General features: G+C 35.0%; 2 protein-coding genes across 2 annotated transcripts; both read left to right on the forward strand.

Moving 5' to 3' along the window:
• The first annotated feature begins 5,559 nt into the window (after nt 1-5,559).
• On the forward strand, nt 5,560-11,396 carry LOC118272796 (farnesoate epoxidase). The gene is made up of 9 exons (XM_035589476.2): nt 5,560-5,721; nt 5,791-6,042; nt 6,360-6,585; nt 6,918-7,098; nt 7,884-7,983; nt 8,810-8,996; nt 9,493-9,610; nt 10,411-10,549; nt 11,061-11,396. The coding sequence occupies exons 1-9, from the start codon at nt 5,637-5,639 to the stop codon at nt 11,246-11,248; spliced, it is 1,476 nt and encodes a 491-aa protein (XP_035445369.1). The 5' UTR covers nt 5,560-5,636; the 3' UTR covers nt 11,249-11,396.
• An 827-nt stretch (nt 11,397-12,223) lies between these two features.
• LOC118272797 (equilibrative nucleoside transporter 4) lies at nt 12,224-18,637 on the forward strand. The gene is made up of 10 exons (XM_035589477.2): nt 12,224-12,395; nt 13,040-13,194; nt 13,587-13,790; nt 14,202-14,440; nt 14,742-14,817; nt 14,934-15,146; nt 15,453-15,640; nt 16,162-16,290; nt 16,407-16,518; nt 16,666-18,637. Exons 1-10 carry the CDS (start codon nt 12,226-12,228, stop codon nt 16,848-16,850), a joined length of 1,671 nt encoding a protein of 556 aa, XP_035445370.1. The 5' UTR covers nt 12,224-12,225; the 3' UTR covers nt 16,851-18,637.
• The last annotated feature ends 1,693 nt before the right edge of the window (nt 18,638-20,330 follow it).

The following is a 20,330-nucleotide window of genomic DNA, read 5'->3' on the forward strand; positions in this document are numbered from 1 at the left end:
TAATGTGTAATGTACATAATGTATCAACTTCACGGCCGCGGGTTTGATTACAGTGCACACCAATTACTTATATGTATTTACTAGACTAACAATTGTTCCGGGTGTAGTAATTCGATAGGAACTTTATATTACTTTTAAAAACAACCTTTATTATATTTTTTCTAGTACCTGTACCTGTTCGAAAAAGGTGATCAAGTATCGAAAAAGATTTGCAAAGTATAAAGCTTTGATATTTATAAAAAATATATCAGTAACACACGGCAGTTTGATATGTCATTATTATACATAAATTATACATCTATACATTCAATATTATAAATCAAAAGATGTCCTTTATAGGTAATACGAGTATAACACACTTAGCGATATGATAAAAATAATGTTCAGAAGTAAACTAGTTCCATTGATTCTACAACATAGGTATATGTCTGCAGTTCAAAACTTTATTCTTAGTTCAAGGACATCAACTTAATGATAATAAAATAAATCTGTGCTGATTAAAAAAACGTCGGCCCATAATTTTTATACAATTTTGTATCTTGGCGAATGAAATCTATTCGGGTAAAGATTTTTAAACCTCGGAGCTGCGGACTACCTAGCGGGTTTACAGAAGTAGTAGTAGTAAAACAGAAGTAGGAACGGGGTGGTTTTTAGTCAGTAGGTAAGAGTCTGACACTCCCTCTCGCCTCGCCCAAAGTGGGAGAAGTCATTGGATGATTTTCCCCCTTAAAAAGACCTTGTAAAATAGATACTGCAATGGTTTCTTACGTTGCAATTTAATCGTAATCGGTAGAGGAGTTTTTGAGAATGTGATAACCAAAAATATGTATCGTTTATTATTTTAGGTACAGGATGCACCTAAGCATATTCTCAACTTTCCAGCAGTAGGTACGACAAAATGTCAATGTTTTGTAACGAATTAATTCCACAATCCCTCTGAACTAAATAACAATTCATGACGTAAATGAAATACAGAAAGGTTGATCAATAAATCTTGTATGAGATTATGTAATAATTAACAAACAATAAATAAATAGATAGATAAGTTTGAAATAAAAGGAAGCAAAAACAGTTTATCGTTGCAGGGAAATATCAACCTTATTAAATATATATCTAGATACATTATCACCGTAAGATTATCTACAGTCTTTCTCTAAAGGATACTCTCCTGCTTAGGGTATATGACTCGTCAAGCAAGAGCTTGACGTGATAGAACATGAAGTCGAGATGGAGAAAGAGTTACAATGCAGACATGACTTTCAGCCATAAAGAGACGAAAAAAAGAAAATGCCCAATATGTATTACTTTTCAAGTATTCTTTAATACATTAGATTTTCATTCCGGCTGGGATAAAGAAACGGTTAAAAAATAATATCTAGTCACTGCTTACATCGGAAAACTATACAGTACCTACCTACTACGCAAATTGGCAGTGTTTGATCTATGTCGTGTGTTCAGATAGTACGATAGATAGATAATCCCACGGTCGGTCACATTACCGGGGTGAGAAGTCATTTAAGTCATTAATGAAAACAATAACACTTAAAATATTTATATAATTTAATTAACTATTAAAGTAATATTATGTAAATATTTATCCCACCCAAAACATAAATGTGAAAGGCTGCCAAGTTCGATAATATTGGAATGCTTCGCCTATAAAAGAAGTGAGATCTAAATAAGTACCAAGTTCCATACACAGACCTCAGTTAAAAATGATATAACAAGTTGGCAAGTTTTCACACACTTTTTTATAAACCTACTAAACGCAATGAGTCAAGTATATAATTTTCTATTAAAACTTGCCAAGTTATATCATTTTTAACTGAGGTCTGTGTATGGAACTTGGTACTTATTTAGATCTCACTTCTTTTATAGGCGAAGCATTCCAATATTATCGAACTTGGCAGCCTTTCACATTTATGTTTTGGGTGGGATTTCATTTATTTTTGTAAGGTTTATTTTCTTTTTTTCTTATTTTACTTTACTTTGAGTAAATACAAACCTTCGTAACGAATTTTAGGTCGGTACGACCATTGGAAGATATAGATATTTTTTTTGTTTTAGTTCCTTAGGGGTATGAATTTACACCTTCAATATTTTTAAAACCGACTCACACTTGGCCATTTTCAGATTTTTTCCTTTACCTTGACCTAAAGACCTACCTCCATGCCAAATTTCAAATCAATACGACCATTGGAAGTGGTCTAGGTTTTTGATGAGTGAGTGAGTGAGTCAGTCAGTGAGTGTATAGTAAAAATAGCGATTTTCTGACGTTAATATCTCAAGACCCACAATAGGTACATTAATGAAATTTTGTATTTTAGATAAGTAAGTAGATCTCGATTGATACTAGAAATTTCATATGCGTAGATAAAATAGATTTTGAGTTATAGGTGGGTCGAACTTGGCCCGAAATGGTTCGTGTAATATAACCCACGGCCGGTGTGTCGGTTTTTTGCTCGAACTTGGCGGACACACTGCCGTGTGTCTAGATATACTCCAGTATTTAGTTTAATCGTATTGCCTATTAGGAAAAAGGAACATGTTACAATAGGTTTATCCCAACCACCAACTAACTCACTGCTTGAAAGTAATCCATCTTACTTTCACGTTAACAATATTATTGGTTAGTAGCCGTGTAGTGATTACCTAGCTGGTTTACCAGGACTTCGGCTCGAAGGGGTGGTTTTAGTAAGAGTCTAACACTCCCTCTCGCCTCACCCAAGACGGGACAAGAAATTGGATGATTTTATCCCCTTAAAAAAGCCGTGTAGTGATTGCAGTAAAGAATACATGTGTCGTATCTGTGAACTAACGTTGACAGAAACTGTATGGGCAACAGAACTCTAATTAACCAGAGCTTTTTTATAATGCAATCTCCCACGACGCCAAGCGCGAAGATTTTAGTTAACACTTTAATTTGATAAAGATTAGTAGGACTGCCGTTAAAAACTACAAAACAGTCTTCATAACGTTTTTAGTTAGGTATACTGTGAATAATTTAAAAACAAAATAAAATACTTATTTAAATTCCAAAACATAAAATTCTTCAGTAATTTGACCTTTTCAAAATGTCATGTCATTTAAGAATACGAACCAAACTTGTCTTATCAATGCAAATCTGTTGTTTGTTGATCAAAGATACTCTAAGAAAATCTTTAAAAATATTAGTTTGTTTTTAAATTACCGAATACTTTTAAATAAAAAATCCAGATTGAAATCATTGTTTTACCTAAATTAAAAGAATATAAAATGACGGCAAGTGATAAGGAACGAAGTTTATTAATTTTGTTATTGATACATTAATTTTAAATTAGATTTGATTGTAAGTCAAAGATTATTTATAAAGTGGTAAACAGATTGTCGTCATTGGAACGAGCCCCCGGTAGATAATGATGCATGATACTCATTATATGATTCATGATGGATTCGTGATATTATCAATACTTGAGTACAATTATTAGTATTGTATTTTTCATATTAATTCGAGAAACTTTACTTATCTAAATAAAATTGGGTTGCATTGACGTATTTCTATCGCTAGTTTGTTTACAATCTTTAGACCTACATAAGCAAGTTTATATTTAATAATCTAAATTTACTTTTAAATCTGTAAGCTACGCATTTTCTATCAAGCGGACGATTTTATAATTAACGTAACTGCAGTGTAATATTGTAATACATTTTTTCTATAATGTTTAATTACTCTCGACTGTTGATGAAGCGAAAGAGGTATGTAGATTCCTAGCAATTTGTGTTTCATTATCTCTGCCTACCCCATGGGATACAGGTGTGAGGTTACGTATGTATTAATTAGCAATCAAGTATTTGATTATTGTCAGAATACTGTCGAAAACAAATCCTCCACTAACGATGCACCTTTTATTTGGTGCATGAGAGTCCTGAGTCAAACACGATGCACGAAAAGCGTGGATATCCACTAGATACTAGTTTAATTCACATACTTTATAATTAATGTAAAATTTACCTTCTGAATCTGCACATGCCATGTCACAAGTGGAAAAACTTGTCTGATTACTTTTGCTAGAATACACGAACGATAATGGGAATTAATTGTAACTTTTTTGAGAGAGGTCATTCATTTTATCAGTCTTCAACACAAATGTAGCTTTATAACAAGTTGAATTAAGAATTTTCTCGACAAGTAGGTATAAAGATTAAATCTCAATTCACAGCGTTATCTCGACTAAACATTTATTTTACAGCGTTTAAAGTATTATTTGACGTAAACCCTAATGTTTTAATTAATATCTAACAATTGTCCCGAGTCGGTGAATTCTCAGCATTTATATACATTTGTTACTTTTGAAGATAGTAAAAAATAATATTCAAACAGTTTTTATGTTGAATAATTTTATTATTTATTAAACATAATTTTATTCCATTCAACTTTTATGCACTAGCTTCTGACAGTGGCTGCGCCCGTGTTCCGTAGACAAAAAGGACATCTTACTTGTCAAAGTTTATTCAGATACGTTCAGTAGTTTTTACGTAAAAGAATACCAATCCTACATCCATGCAACCACACAAACTTGTTTGCTCAGCAGTTCGACTGCCTACGGCTCTCTGCAAGTTCTGGCGGTACTAGATGAGTTCGTATCTGTCAGCGTAATGAGACTCCATTTCTCACATTCTTCTGTTTCAACAACAACGTCAACAGACTTCTGTTAGTCCATTGCTGAACTATATGTATGTCATAATCTCACACTTGTTGTGTAGGAAAACATGGTTTTAAAGTGAATCGGCTCTTAAGACTCTCGCATGAAGAGTAGAGATAGTTGTGCTACTCTGTTTTCATCATAGTTGTTTCTCATTTTCATTTCTGTCTAATTTTATACGAGACTGTTTTAAAAAAGAACTGTAGGTCTACTCTAATTCAACGAAAACCGAAGTTTCGTTGGATACTTCGCAGATTTCGTACTAGAATTCCATTTATTGCGAAGTTTCGTAAACAAAAATGAACGAATATAATGAAGATAAATAAATAGGTTTTGATTTGAAATAAAAAATAAAACGTTATTTTAAGTTATTTTATTATTAAATCAATAAAACCTACGGCCGAAGATTAAACGAAACTTCGCATTCGAGAGCTGGAGTAGACCTACTGGTCTAAATAAAGTATACCACATTACCACAAACATTTCCCAGTATTTCTATAGAAGTTTTAGATAGAAAGACCCCTCAATAACCGACTTTATTTAGTGACGTACCTTATTAGAACAATTTCATTAATATGGCAAATCGTACGCGTCTAACTGCACGTAGTAACTTTCTTGGGAAGTACCTACTTGGAGTTGGTAGTTTCGTCATCTTTACATTTAAGTATTTAGGTACGTACCTACGTAACCGTGCATTGTATCTGAAAATATCTATGAATATATTTTCAGACACAATAACTACAACGCACGTGTACCCAGAGGTAGGTATCTACTTTGTACCTCATGTTGGTAAGGGCAGGATAATTTTAGCTTATGTAGGACACGTGCTATCTACCTTCCTGTATAAGTATGGGAAAATGCAAATATCATTACAGATCTGAATGATAGTGAGAATACAATAAGAAGAGACGTATTTAGGATATTACTTCAGTTAGTTCTTTGCAAGCGAACACGATGTGGCCCATCATAGCACTCTCAGTGTTATTCCTTTTCTATCTACTAAGTACCAAATTTGGAAGGCCACGTCTCTATCCTCCAGGTTGTACTCTAAAGAAAACAACAATTCTACCAAACGCCTAGAATTTAATATTTCATTATTTTATTTTAGGACCAACGCCATTACCAATTTGTGGGAACTTGTTGTCTGTTGCTTTTAACTTAAGGTCTAAGATCCCTCATCACGTGTTATGGCGCTCTTGGGCTCGCACCTACGGCAACATTCTCGGTTTGAAGCTAGGCTTCATCAACGTAGTGATCGTGTCTGGGAAGGAATTGATCAAAGAAGTGTCCACACGTGAAGTGTTTGATGGTAGACCCGATGGATTCTTCTTCTTGATGAGATCGTTCGGTAAAAAGTTCGGTGAGTGCTTACTTTTTATTTTTATAAATACATATTTTATAAGATGAGAAATAAAGACCTACAATATTACCTACATCTGAGAAGGCAACGTTGCATTTATGTGAATCTTAAAATTAAGTAACTTATTACCTACAACTTTAACCGTTTGCTGCAAACAAGGAAACAGGTAAATAATGGCAATTTGTATAGGTACATAATTATTAGGTTTGCTCTTATTCCGTGCTACATGAGCCTTTATTTTCCGAAATCATGGATTATGTATCCACCCTACTTCAATTTTTCATTCAAGTGTTATAGTCGTTTCTTTTTGATTTTAGGAATAGTCTTTAACGATGGAGTATCATGGTCCAAGACAAGGCGCATAGTACTGAAATATTTGAAAAGCTTTGGATTAAACTCGCGTTTCATGGAGAATTACATTGGTGAGGAGTGTAGAGCACTCGTTAAACTAAGGACGAGAGACGCCGGGGAGCCGATACTAGTGAACAGCATGTTTAATATCTCTATCGTGAACATACTGTGGAGACTCGTCGCTGGGAAAAGGTCAAAATATACTTTATTAATCAATATACGGATATTTATTTTTATTGACTTTTTTGTATAAATAAGCTATTTAGGCCATAACTATCCGGATATATGACACGTCCTATTATTTCATGTTTTAAGCGTCGTATAATTTGTGTCACATTATTTAGATACGGTACTATTTCTAAAACAATATTTCCATTTGCAAATATAGATATCTCGGAATAAACAAAAGCTTTTTCGGATTGCACAACAAAATTAAATAATACCGATGAAGTTTAAAATTTGTCTAATTTTTATCTAGACATTTATGATAATAATTTGCTAATTTATTAATTTATGAATTCCAGATACGATTTAGAAGACAGAAAGCTTAAAACATTATGCGACTTGATAATGAGGTTGTTTCGGGCCGTGGACATGAGCGGTGGCATTCTGAACTTTATGCCATTCGTGAGGCATATTCTACCAGGTCTTTCAGGGTACACAGAGCTGACTTCTATCCACAAGGCTCTGCACGACTTCCTGAGGGTAAGTAGACGTAAAAATAAGTAAAAATTACGCACTGACGAGGTCAAGTTCACAATAACAAAATATGTCAGCAAATAAGATAAGTTGTTATTCAGTTCAGGGCCTCTTGTTTTGCGTAAGAAACTCTGGATAATGTTGACAGCTTTATTTTTTGTTTGTTCCAATTATGCGAACGTACATATAGGTACCTATATTATTTAATTATTTATTTATATAAAAAACTTCGTACCGTCTCAATATTTTTCTCGCCTTTTATATCATATCTAGACTTCCCATTAAGTAAGTTTCTTCTTAAGTAATTAATAGTTACTAAATAAATAAATTCACGCCCTCTACCATAGAAATTATTGTTCCATGCTAAAAAGTGCGAGTGGTCATTATAAAACTACTTTGAAAAACAGGCTTGGTCCATATGTATATCGACAGAGCAAACACGTGTCTACATCGCCTGTGCTGATAGCCCAAACGAAAAAAATTGTACCGACACGTGATTTCCTTGTAAATAATAGTAAATATTCAACAACAAAATTGTACACTTACACTTTGTTTACATCTCATACGTTGAATGAGGTCGAAATTATATTACATTGAACTTCCGTCTGATAAAAAAGTGCCACATTGGCCAGCTTACAGTATACAGTCAAGCCTATGTTTAAAATAGAAAGGAAAAAATAGCCAAAGAATGCATTGTATTATTTTACTATTACTTATCCGAGGTCGCACACGCTTCCTACAGTCGGAACGGGTATAATTAATGCAATATTATGCGTTTGCGTAATCAACAGGAAACCATACAAGAACATCAACAAAGCATCGACGTCAACAACCCCCGGGACGTCATAGACGCCTTTCTCATTGAGAAAATGGAATGCAAAGATCTATTCAGTACGTATTTGCTTACAACTGAACTAATAATAAAGTAATGGATGACATTATCTTAAAATAGTAGATAACATATTCCCCGTTGACGCAAAAAACTTGTCGAATGACAAACAGAATGTTTTTATCCACATCTCCAGCTACGCGAATATCATAATGACGTTAATTAGGTACGTACTTACTTGAAATGAAATGGACACCCTAATTTGTTTAATTAATTGTTTTTATTGTGTTATTGAATAGTCACCTTAATAGTTGCCTAGTAATTGACTATTAAATAACATTTGATGAGTTTGTTATTCGTTACAAATTAACAATTGAATTACCTAAGAATCTTTAAAATCGATAAAATCATTGATCATCTTTGCTGATAATCTCTTACCTTCCTAAAGTCTATTATGGAAAAGACTTGATGCTAAGGAGTGATGTAATTGAGAAAACCCAATAAGGAAACTTTTATTATATTATCTTGAGATAAAATCTCACACGAAACGAAACAATACTTTAAACAATAGGGGTTTCAGGTTCGATTCCCAGGTCGGGCAAAATATTAATGGGCCTTTTTTGATTTTTCGAAAAAAATCTCAGTAGTAGCACGTAGTCTGGAATAGTGCCCAGTATATGGCAATAGGGTCACCTCCTATTACACGAGAATTATAACACAACTGGTGAAAAATGGGTGTAGGTACATTGTACAGCGGCATTACGTGCCATAATATGAACCTCTGTCTACCGCTTCGGGGATAAAAGGTGTGACGTCTCACGTTACATACTTTAAAATGACATTAAAACCTGGAACATTTTCCAAAAATAACAAAATCGTATGACACAGTTACAGATGAGGAGTTACAAGTGGTCTGCCTGGACTTGTTGGAGGCCGGTATGGAGACCGTGTCCAATACAGCTGTGTTCATGCTCCTGCACATAGTCTGCAATTATGACGTGCAGAGAAAATTACACCATGAAATTGATGACATCATCGGCCCTCTACGACCTCCTGCGCTTAGCGATCGAACGAGGTTTATTGATTTATTATACGATACCGTTTCTGACATTTTTTTTCTATTGATACTTAGACATCAATGGTGAAAGTTTGAATAGTTATGTTATAAACTTAATTGATGTACAAAATATCGGTTATACGTAAATGGAACTGCCTTTATTAAACATTGTTCCTTTTCCTTGTTGAATAACTCTGTATTCAATTGAATAGTTATGAATTTAAATATCAACACGAAAGCTTACTTTCTTTTCTTCTTCGTAAATTGGAAAGAATATGTTTCTTTATTTGGTTGTTTTAATAAAACGTCACCCTACACTTGGATTTTTTCCATGTCACGGGTGCGTTTACAAACATACATCTTCACATACACATGACAACCAGGCCCGAAATAAAATTTATGGATCACACTAAGAATTGCTCCATGCGAGAATCGGATCCGCTACTCGCTGCGCAATGATAATCTTTCGGAGCTTTTTGTATTTCGTAAGATAACTTGATAACTGTCTATACAGTATGGTGTACACCGAGGCAGTGCTGTTGGAGTCATTGCGGATATCAAGCGTGGCAGCCATGGGCATACCGCACATGGCACTGGACGACGCAAGACTTGGCGACTACATTGTACCCAAGGTAAAGCAATTACTAGACGCAATAAACTTCAATTATAAGGACCTTATGCACTGATTGAAATTACGGATAAGTATCAGCAAGTCCATCAGAACAATAGCTTTCCATAGCACTGTAATGTTATTCATTCATTCGCGATACAATTTCTCACATAAATCTAGTGATCTATCAGAACTGACCTCCGGTTCAAGAATAGTTTTTTTTTTTTTTATAATGAGCTGGGAAACTTCTTGAACTAAGACTAAGATGAGATATACTTTGCACTGTTCAGATATAATTAAGGGTTACTTTAAAGTATAATTGTATAACTAACATCTTTTCCACCCGCACAAGCGTCATACTTTTAATTAGGAAAAATACAAAGAAAATTGTAGGATTTCCCAGAAAAAAATACCAATAATACCAATCACGATCAGTAAAATTCCGGCGTTAGTAATTAAATAGCTAATGGGCAATTAACTAAGCTATTCCACTAATTTAAAGAAGTTAATATACACACAACGTCACGCCTTTTTACCCCCGAAGGGGTAGGCAGAGGTGTACATTACGGTACGTAATGTCGATATACAACGTATACCCACTTTTCACCATTTGTGTTATACAAAAGTCTAATGTAATAGAGAGTGAGCCTATTGCCATATACTGGGCACAATTCCAGACTCCGTGCTACTACTGAGAAATTTTCGAAAAACTGCAAAAAGCCCAATAACACTTTGCCAGACCCAGGAATCAAAACTCGAGACCCCTTGTCCGACAATCGTACTTGCGATCACTCGTATTTACTAGATAATGTTATTTTCCAGGGTACATTCGTACTTCTATCAATGTTCGATCTCCACAACAGTCCTCACTGGACGGACCCTGATGTGTTTCGGCCGGAGCGGTTCATCACCAAAGATGGGAACTTAATACAAGATGAGTCGCTCATGCCGTTTGGAACAGGTCAGTTCGATTTTACTTACAATTATGAAGACAGGGATAAGGAATAATTTATTATAATGTTTTTTACGGTCTATTCTACCTTTGAACCTAAGATTTTACACCATTCTAATATGCTTATCTTGTTTTTTTTTTTTGGGTTCCTATTCACACTTTATCTCACATGAAGCTTGCTTAACTAACCTACTATTAGGTGTGTAGAAAGGTTCTCATTTTTCTATACGAGGACCCAATACATAGGTAACTTCAGGGCTCCGTCTTCTAAGATAATCTTCAATACTTTTGTTATAATATACGAATAAAATGATAAGTAAACGAGTTTTGTTAATTGATCTCAAGGAGGCTTCATGTTTCAACATACCAAATTTAAACGAACTGGTATTCTAAATTTAAACTGGTGTTACAATACATTACAATAGTGCTACATTAATTTAATTTTATCCGACTCATTTTTAAAAGCTGTCTGATTAATGTTTTTTTTTCATTTGTAATGCCTTTTAATTATTTTTTTTAGGAAGAAGACGTTGTATAGGTGAAGGATTGGCGCGCTCCGAACTTTTCATGTTTCTCACGCATATCCTACAAAAGTTCGATTTGAAGATACCAGATGGCGACACTGTGCCGTCCCTTGAGCCCAACGATGGCCTTTCTCTGTCCGCCAAACCTTTCAGAATAGTATTTGAATGCAGAAATAATTTATAATGTTACTTGAGGTTATAAATAACATAACCCTTCATTAGCATAAAATTATGTGAGCGATGACTCACATCGGCGGTCGGATAAAAAATGATTTACTTAATTTAAACGTAGGGACGGCTTCATTAATTAAAGGTCGTTTACACTTACAGAACTTGTTTTATTGACGAAAGAAAAAGAGGTATTGTGAAATAAGGTTTCTAAGGTGGGGTCGTATTCTGATCCAATATTTAACAATAGGTGAGAACTTAGAAAGACAACTACTTAGTATCTGTACCTTTAACATTCCCAACCCTAGCAAAACAGGCATGCTATTGTTAGTTTGTTAAGTCACAATAAACAAGGGTGAAAACCCGAAAAGAAATACGAAAAGTTATGGATGTTACTTCAAAAATATTTTGTAACAAATATAGACCAAATACCTTCGCCAGCTTAAAATGTCATTTTGATCATTAAAAGATTAGTAGGTGCCCTTTTATGTTACCCTTACTCGCCTATTGCACATAAAACCAAGATTGGGATAACTCGCTTCAGCGCTACGCGCGCCAAGTCTCCTCACTGAAAATCAATGTGTACCGCGCATGCGTATCAGATTTTCTTCCACGGCTGTCAAGAGCACCGGCGATGTACCTACATTGTTTATTATACAGTGAATATTAAATATACTGAAAACAAATCCATTCAAAACAAACTAACAATTTAACCAATACAAAAACAAATAGAACCAATACTTAACTTAATTGTTATCTCCAGTTAAGGGAACGTATAAAGAAATGTGCTAACAACATGAGTAGGTGTCATAATTGATTTCTTGTTGAAACATTGAAATAAACAATTTCTATTAGAAAATAAGCGAACATGTTAAGTAATCTTGTTGTTGTATATAGCTGTTACAGTGCAAAGTGATATTGTTACGTAAAGCAGTTGTAAATAATTGCAATTGGTAAACAAACGATGTAGATATTAGGCGTAGTATTGGCAAAATGAATGAGACTTTAGGCCGCGGGTACGCCCGTATTGAGGCAATCCGTGCCGCTAGGGGAGAGCCCCTGTCCTCGATGCCGGACCCGGGGGCGCCGCCGCCGGACCGGTACAACTCCGTGTACCTGACACTCTTTGTTGCTGGAGCTGCCTTCTTACTGCCCTTTAACAGGTAACAAACATCAACTGTTTCAACTTTCACGAACGGAAATTTTATATAATTTTATTAATTGTGTGGGTAGTTAAACACATAAATAAGGTCACAAGTTTCAACTTGGCCCAATATCAAATGGATGCATGACTGATTTGGCATATAGGGACAATATTTATGTTAATGTCTACACTTATTTCGTAACACGTTGACATTATCAGATTCTTCCAAGAAACAATAGATTAGCGCCATGCGTAGGTACCTACTTATCTTTACATAAACGTGATTTCATTAGCCCTTTGACCTTTGAATTTTCTTCGCCAGCTTTTCTCAGAATTTGCTATACGCAGTTGTTTTATAATTAGCTTGAATCTGCGATATCAGTCTGTCAAGCTAGAATATTAATTTACCAGCATAAATATTTAAACGTAGCCAACCTTCGAAGTAAATTACTATCGCTATTGAAAGAGTTTCCGAGTAACATAGACTCGCCTGAACTACATACTTATTTAGTTTATTTATTTATTACCACAAAATACAACTATCATAACAGGAACACCCAATGCAATAGGCTATTGTCAATTTTTCATTATTTTTTTTTAGTTAAAGTTAAGTTTAATATGGTAAATGGTAACCATAAAGTTGTTTCTCTGTAAATATTTCAGTTTCATCATGGCGGTCGACTACTTCCAGATGCACTACCCCAACACGACGATAATGTTCGACATGTCCACTGTGTACATAGCGTCCGCCTGCGTCGCCGTCTGCCTCAACAACCTCCTGCTCGATCTGTTCACCTACAACACTAGGATCACTTTCGGTATGTTGAATTGGCAAGAATACAATAGGTTCACCCCCTATTACATGGGACTTATAACACAAATGGTGAAAGGTGGGTGTACATTGTATAGCGGCATTACGTGTCATAATGTGGACTTCTGCCTACCCCGCGGGGATAAAGAGGCATGACGTTATTGAATTGACAAGAAAACACTTTAACAAAACGAAGAACAACATACATATATAACTTCAATTGCCAATGATTACTTAAACCTTAAGTCTTAACAAAAATTTTACCGATACCCTAGTATACCTTGAGATACCTCGTAAGTATCTCATCCTACTAAATACGAATGCTCTCTTAGTTAAATGTTACCTACTCCATCTGGTAATATAGCCCCAATCTAATCTTCTATCACTATAAACTTACAGGAATCCTAGTATCGCTAGCAACCATGTTGTTTGTGGCGGTATGCAACATCGGTTGGGACGGGTTTTCGACGCGCGTCTCCTATACCATCAACCTGGTCGCCATCGGAGTGGTGGCGTTTGGCTGTACCGTGCAGCAGGCCTCGTACTACGGGTTCACGGGATGCCTGCCTCCCAGATACACCCAGGCTGTTATGGCAGGAGAAAGTAAGTTCTAATATCATGTTATCATATCTCACTTTTAAGGTAAGCGTCCACAGGCCCGCATCCGTATGACGTCATCAGTACGCATCGCATGTAGGCATTGATGCACGCATAGCATGATGATGCGGTGCGTACGATGTGGATCAGTGGACGTAGTTGTATGAGGTTTTATACAAGATAGACTAAAATCCGTTGCGTGCGATGCGTACGATGCAGGCCTGTGGACGCGTAGTTTTAATGTTTTCGACAATTAACCCGGTCTAAAACTTCACTGGGAGCCGAAATACACGGTACCTTTTTCATTGGTAATAGGTAGGGGCTTGGCCACTATCTCTTTTATTATGTATCAGTATTCCGACTGTTACTAAGATTATTTTTATTATAACTGTCTCAGTCTTCACATTGATTTTCTAGGTGCCGCTGGCTTTTGGGTATCGGTGGACCGGATTGTCACCAAGTACGGCTTTCGTCAGCCACAAAGAAGCACATTCATGTTCTTCGTATTCTCTATACTCATCCTGCTGGGACACTCAATGCTGCACCATGTCATGATGCGCCATCCTCTGGTGCAACACTATCTGCGACTGACCAACGAGTCGAGGCATAGGAGACGCATTCAACTGCACTTGAACCCTAATGAAGATGCTACTTTGGTAAGATTATTTAAAAACATAAAACTGGTTTGTTAAGTTAAGAGGATAATAAATTTAATTTTTTAAACTGACATGGTCACTGACACTAACATTAGAACTTAAGACGGGATTTTACCATGCTACGTAGTTAAAACCAGAAACTCATACACATAAGTAAAGATGGTAAATATCCCGTCTTAAGTTCTAATGTTAGATATAATAAATACCTATATTCTAATTAAACACATTATGTGATCATAAGTATTTCTACATTGGCGATAATGGTCTAAAGTGCATAATGTTATACCTAGTATAATTTCAGATGGAAAGTGAGGCCGGAGAAGCAAGTTACGGAGTACTGAAACTTCAAAGTCCTGTACTGTCAACTACTGGACAAGGTAAAGATGAACCTTTAATTAATAGAATAAAATAATCCAATGATGTGCTATTGGATGCAAATCTTTTCCAACTGACCAATCTGAAAGTCTATGAACAATTTATTGATGATTTTCAGGTGAAATCGAAACAAATGCGTTCAGCTTCGCCAACCCCGTTTACTCGCCAACTGCTGGCGCGCCCGTTCAGGCAGAGGGCGCTGTAGAGCCGTTTGGAGACGGCGTGGCTTCTGAGACCTCATCAGCTCTACGCACCCCTCGGCCTTCCTACAAAGTTGAAGACGTCGTCTTTGAGGCTCCCGAAAGACCAACCTCATGGAGGGCATTCAAACGTAAGTTGATTACTGCTCATATCTGGTCATATCTATTCAAATCTATCTGTTTCTTTTATCTACATGCTTCGATCAGCTGGAAGTATAAGCCACATGTAACTGAAAACCTGAAAGTTAATTAATTATGGAGGAGTTACAAGAAAATGTTTACTTATCAATAATTCTTTACCAGATGATAATTGTTAAAGAGCTACTTTCTCTAATATAACTCTGGAATAAAGACAACACATTTCAAAATATTACCTAAATCAAAATCCTTCCTGATGAAAATACTACCTATATAATTTATACAAACTATTGTTACAGGCGGCGTGTTGGCTCGCTGGGCGGTGGCCCGTGCGATCTATCCGTACATGGTGTCTATCGGGCTAGTGTACTTCACAACGCTCAGCCTGTACCCCGGCATCGCGTCTGAGGTCCCCTCCTGCCGCCTCGGCACCTGGATGCCCATCATACTCATGTCCTCCTTCAACCTATTCGACTTCATCGGAAAAGTAAATACCAAACATCTATATTTAATATTATGTTTGAAATACATATAACATATTTGAAATTATTTTATAGTTTTAGAATTGAGATCAGAATACTCACTAAGAAAATCGGGCATAGCAACCGAACGAAGTCGGTATATGGGCTGATATAGCGTATAAAATAAATTATAGAAAGATGCGTAAAATGTAGTTTAAACTATTTTATGTGATACTTTTTCTTAACCGGCAGGAAAAATTAGATTGCCATATTATTAGACAAAAACAAACATTTTATTTTATTTTTATTTTAGGGTTTCTCATTCTTTTCGTCTTGATTGGCCAGTGACATAATATTTGATTGCTACCAAACTATTTTACCTTTTTGTAACTGGTCGGAAATAACAGATAGGAAACCATTAGATTTGGAAAAAAGAAAACCATTTGTTTTTTTTTTATTATATGGCGTCCGTTTTTTTTTTTCGCGAATACCGGCCAGTAGCAACTTCGATAATATAACCAAACTCTTTTCATTTAAATATCCATAGATAGCGGCTGCTTGGCCGTATGAGTGGAGTCGCAGTCAGCTGCTGATGGCGAGCGGCCTGAGGCTACTGCTGGTTCCTTTGATGCTGCTGTGCGCTGCTCCCAGGCATTCACCGCATATCGTTGGAGACGTACGTATACTTTATTATTTTCATAATAATTGAGAAAAGATGAGTTATCTAAAATCTCTAATCTGTATTTTAGATCCCTACGTGTTAAGACTAACGTTAATTATATTATGTTTCAGATCTATCCAATACTATTTTCCGTGGCATTAGGTTTTTCAAATGGTCTGTTTGGCTCCGTACCAATGATACTAGCGCCATCTCGTGTCGGTCGTGAGCATCGAGAGATCGCTGGTATGTTGAACTCTATGAGAAACATTCGTTACTATTAATTATGATAACTTTAGCTTTGGCTATAATTTCAATTGTCTAATGGCATATGTAAAATCGATGTGCTAGATAATATATTATATTTAATTGTAAATTTGTTTTCACCACCAGGTAATATGATGACATTGTCATACAACGGTGGTTTGCTGTCGGGCTCACTGGTGTCCTACCTACTGCTGGGCATGCTGGGCCCGCCCGCCGGTGCCCCATGCCGCGTGTACCCCACGCCACCACTGCCCACGCTACCACCAGCCACGCCACCAAATATAACCTTCGCTGTCACTGTATCGCACTAAACGCTTATTAGTACCTGACATCGATAAGAGATGGCAGCACATGTAACAAAATAGCATTAATTTATTAACCAGAACCAGATATTTCAATTAGTTAAATAATAGATAGCTACAAGTTATAGGTACGTAATGTGCTAGGATTAGAAATTAATTGAAGATTTTGAGGAACAATAATACGTAACTGAAATTATCATACTTCTGCTCACCAAGTGGCGCTGCTGGTGAGTGAGGTCTTGTCAATCGAATTTGATAAGTTGTGCATATCACAGTTGATGATATTAAATACTGTAGACGATGACTTCAAGACCAAACTTGCTACCAGCGCCTCTAGTGATGAGCTAAAGAACGATAGCCCACAAAAACATCGGCAATTTAATGAATTAGTTTTTTTTACAACAACATACTTATAACAGGAAGGAAATGTCTTTCCCAATACCTAATATTTGACTGCTGAACTTAATTTATCGCCTAAATTAATAAGCGACTTACTCCCAAATCAGATAGGTATCTATTGAATCAAAATCAAAATAGTTTGACAGTCAGTTTGTTTGACAGTTAGACAGTAACTCAATAGAAACAATATTTAAAATTGCCATTAACTTATGTACCTAAATAGTTTGAATTGAGGTCACGGACATCAATTTCGAACGCAAGTCTACTTATTTAAAAAAATAATTTCAAATACCATAAACAAACAATATGAAGTTGTAAGTATATGTTAAGTATTTGAATAATCTAGTCGTTTTACAAGAATAATAATTGTATATTTTTTGAATGTAGATAATTAATTCTCGCATTAATTTATTCATTACAAATCTTTGAATGTATAATATAAAATATTGCTCTGGTTTATTTTTTCTGAATTTATATTTCGAAAAAAAAAACAATAAAATGACTTAAGCCTGTAATTATTGAATAATTTTTAACACATTGCTGATTATGTAATTGTTGTCCCTAAATAATTAGGTATGTTATTATGAAATAAGCATTTATACTACAACTTATAGTGGCTTTGACACGAAGGAGACTGTTTCAATGGTTAAATTAAATTAATAACTGTCATACTCAGAGTCATTTACGGAAAATACTAAGGAATAGTTTAAGTAATCATTAAATGTCTCTGAGTGCGGCAGTTAGACTACTTAGGTACACTACAAAAGACATGTACTTAATGTTGTGAATATAAATTATTTGCTTAATATTTAGTTTAAATATTAATTTAAAGTTTCAACTAAATTAATATTTAAACGTAAAAGTACCTAATAGTTAGGTACAAACGCCGTATGTATTAAGTATGGTATTCTTCTCATCGAGCTCTTGCTATTAAAGTTATATAGGCACTTTGCAATGTAAACAACAAAATAATATTGTGCACACATCGGCATGTGAAGCTATGCCGAAACTGGAAAATGTTTCAATCGATTTCCAACTTAAACAATTTGTACTAAAGTCAAAAATGTATTGACAGATCTGTATAGTTTGATGTGCTGACGCCTGTACTTTACACAAAAAACTTGTAAAAAATTAAGCCCACTGATTTATATGTTTTGCTTAAAATGGAATGGATAATGACAAAATTCTAGTGAGACTGAAAAAAATGTGAGGAGGAGGAAGGAGTGACTTATGACTGTTGGAGTTAGATATGTATTTTAACGTAAATATCAACTTTACTATGAAATGGCTACCTCTTGCTTTTCTACTTACAATTTGTTCTACAATGTAGATAGAAAGTATTGTACATAGCACCTGTGTAAATAAATTTAACAATTAAATAGATACATATCTGGATATGTCTGTTCGTTTTTATTGGACATCCACGTTTAAGAGGATGAAGGAAAAATCCCTTCTCATACCTACATTTCATCTCCCCAAACCCAATCTTTCAAGAGATTTATTTATATCACCCTTATTTGTAAAAGTAGGTACCAAATATTTGAATCAGTGAACACCTATGAACATGGACTATACATCTATTAATAACTTCAATAAAATGTATTTCACACTAAAAATTAAATTACCTACTGGAATAAAGCACTTGGTTATCGGAATTAAGTGGAAAGAGGGGAAAACAAGCGTGTATAAAATTCCATTACATTGTACTTCACAGTTATCTTTGTGCGATTACTCGCATATCACTCGTGAATCACGCACTCCACAGATCGCTGCCTATCCTTAAAGGAGGGCACACAAACCGTTGCTATGACAACGCTTGGTGGTGCGATGTCCAAAACGAAAGCATATTCTCAGTAAACTAATAAACTTCCAATCTTATCGAGTTTTACGCGTTGTTTTTGTTATTTTTTTAACAATTTTATTACTTTATTAATTGCATAAAATATCACACCCAATTATTTTTGCACACTATATTTGATAATTACAATAAACTTATACTTACTTACGCACCTTTTGACTTGTTTGTAAGTAGTAAAATTGTTGTTTATGGATCTATTTTTAGATACTTGTTATGACAAGTAACGCTCTTGAGTAGTTTTGCGTATACCTAATAATATATTATAGCACATTATACTAAGCGCCCGTTTCTCATGCATAAGGGTGTTCTAAGAAAATTTAGACACCACTTACAAACGAAGGAAAACAACGTGAGAAAAACTGGACTTATAATTTCTAATTATTATTATATATATTATAACAATATTAAAAATCCAAAAAAAATGTGGGCACTTATAAACAATTTAGCAAACAATAAGATAAATCAGAGTGGTGCTCCTACAAAGCTTTATTCTATTTCGAATCTAGTAACCGATACAAAAGAAATTTGTGAAGTTTTTAACAATTTTTTCTCAAACATAGGGTCTATACTTGCAGACAAAATACCAAAGAAATATCATGACAGTTCAAAGCCATCTGAGTTCGAATTAAATTCAAAAACTAGTCACACACTCCTGATATTACATCCGTGTAATGCAGAGGAGATTATCAAAATTGTCAAAAATCTCGACGTGAATTCCAGTTGTGGTATAGATAAGATTAGCACTAAAGTAATAAATGTTTACAAAACTTGATCGCGGATGTATTGGCAAAGTGTTTCAATAAACTCATGATCGATGGGGAGTTTCCTGACTCTCTTAAGATTGCAAAGGTTACACCAATATTTAAATCAGGAACTAAAACTGATCCCGGCAACTATCGACCAATTTCTGTACTTCCCATTATATCTAAAATCTTAGAGAAAATAATACATAGTCGTCTAGTAAATTACCTGGACTCTTTTAGTTTTTTATCAGAACGCCAATACGGATTTAGACCTCAAAACAACACTACTGCAGCCACTATTGATCTAACAACGAAAATCAGACAGAATATAGATAAAAAGAATATTGTCTTGGGTGTGTTTATCGATTTAAAGAAAGCCTTTGACACTGTTAGTCATAAATTATTACTAGAAAAGCTCGAGAACGCTGGAATCGGGGGCAATGCACTCAAAATACTGAAATCTTACTTAACAAATAGATACCAAGTAGT

The sequence above is a fragment of the Spodoptera frugiperda genome, chromosome 4 (genome assembly GCF_023101765.2).
Source record: "Spodoptera frugiperda isolate SF20-4 chromosome 4, AGI-APGP_CSIRO_Sfru_2.0, whole genome shotgun sequence".
Classification (NCBI taxonomy): Eukaryota; Metazoa; Arthropoda; class Insecta; order Lepidoptera; family Noctuidae; genus Spodoptera; species Spodoptera frugiperda.

What these genes read in the sequence shown, in the direction of transcription:
- LOC118272796 (XM_035589476.2), top strand. Translation starts at nt 5,637, where the DNA reads ATGTGGCCCATCATAGCACTCTCAGTGTTATTCCTTTTCTATCTACTA. An exon ending in AGACTCGTCGCTGGGAAAAG is followed by an intron (nt 6,586 to 6,917) that starts GTCAAAATATAC and finishes TATGAATTCCAG; the next exon opens with ATACGATTTAGAAGACAGAA. An exon ending in GGAATGCAAAGATCTATTCA is followed by an intron (nt 7,984 to 8,809) that starts GTACGTATTTGC and finishes CGTATGACACAG; the next exon opens with TTACAGATGAGGAGTTACAA.
- LOC118272797 (XM_035589477.2), top strand. Translation starts at nt 12,226, where the DNA reads ATGAATGAGACTTTAGGCCGCGGGTACGCCCGTATTGAGGCAATCCGT. An exon ending in TATTCGACTTCATCGGAAAA is followed by an intron (nt 15,641 to 16,161) that starts GTAAATACCAAA and finishes AAATATCCATAG; the next exon opens with ATAGCGGCTGCTTGGCCGTA. An exon ending in CACCGCATATCGTTGGAGAC is followed by an intron (nt 16,291 to 16,406) that starts GTACGTATACTT and finishes ATTATGTTTCAG; the next exon opens with ATCTATCCAATACTATTTTC.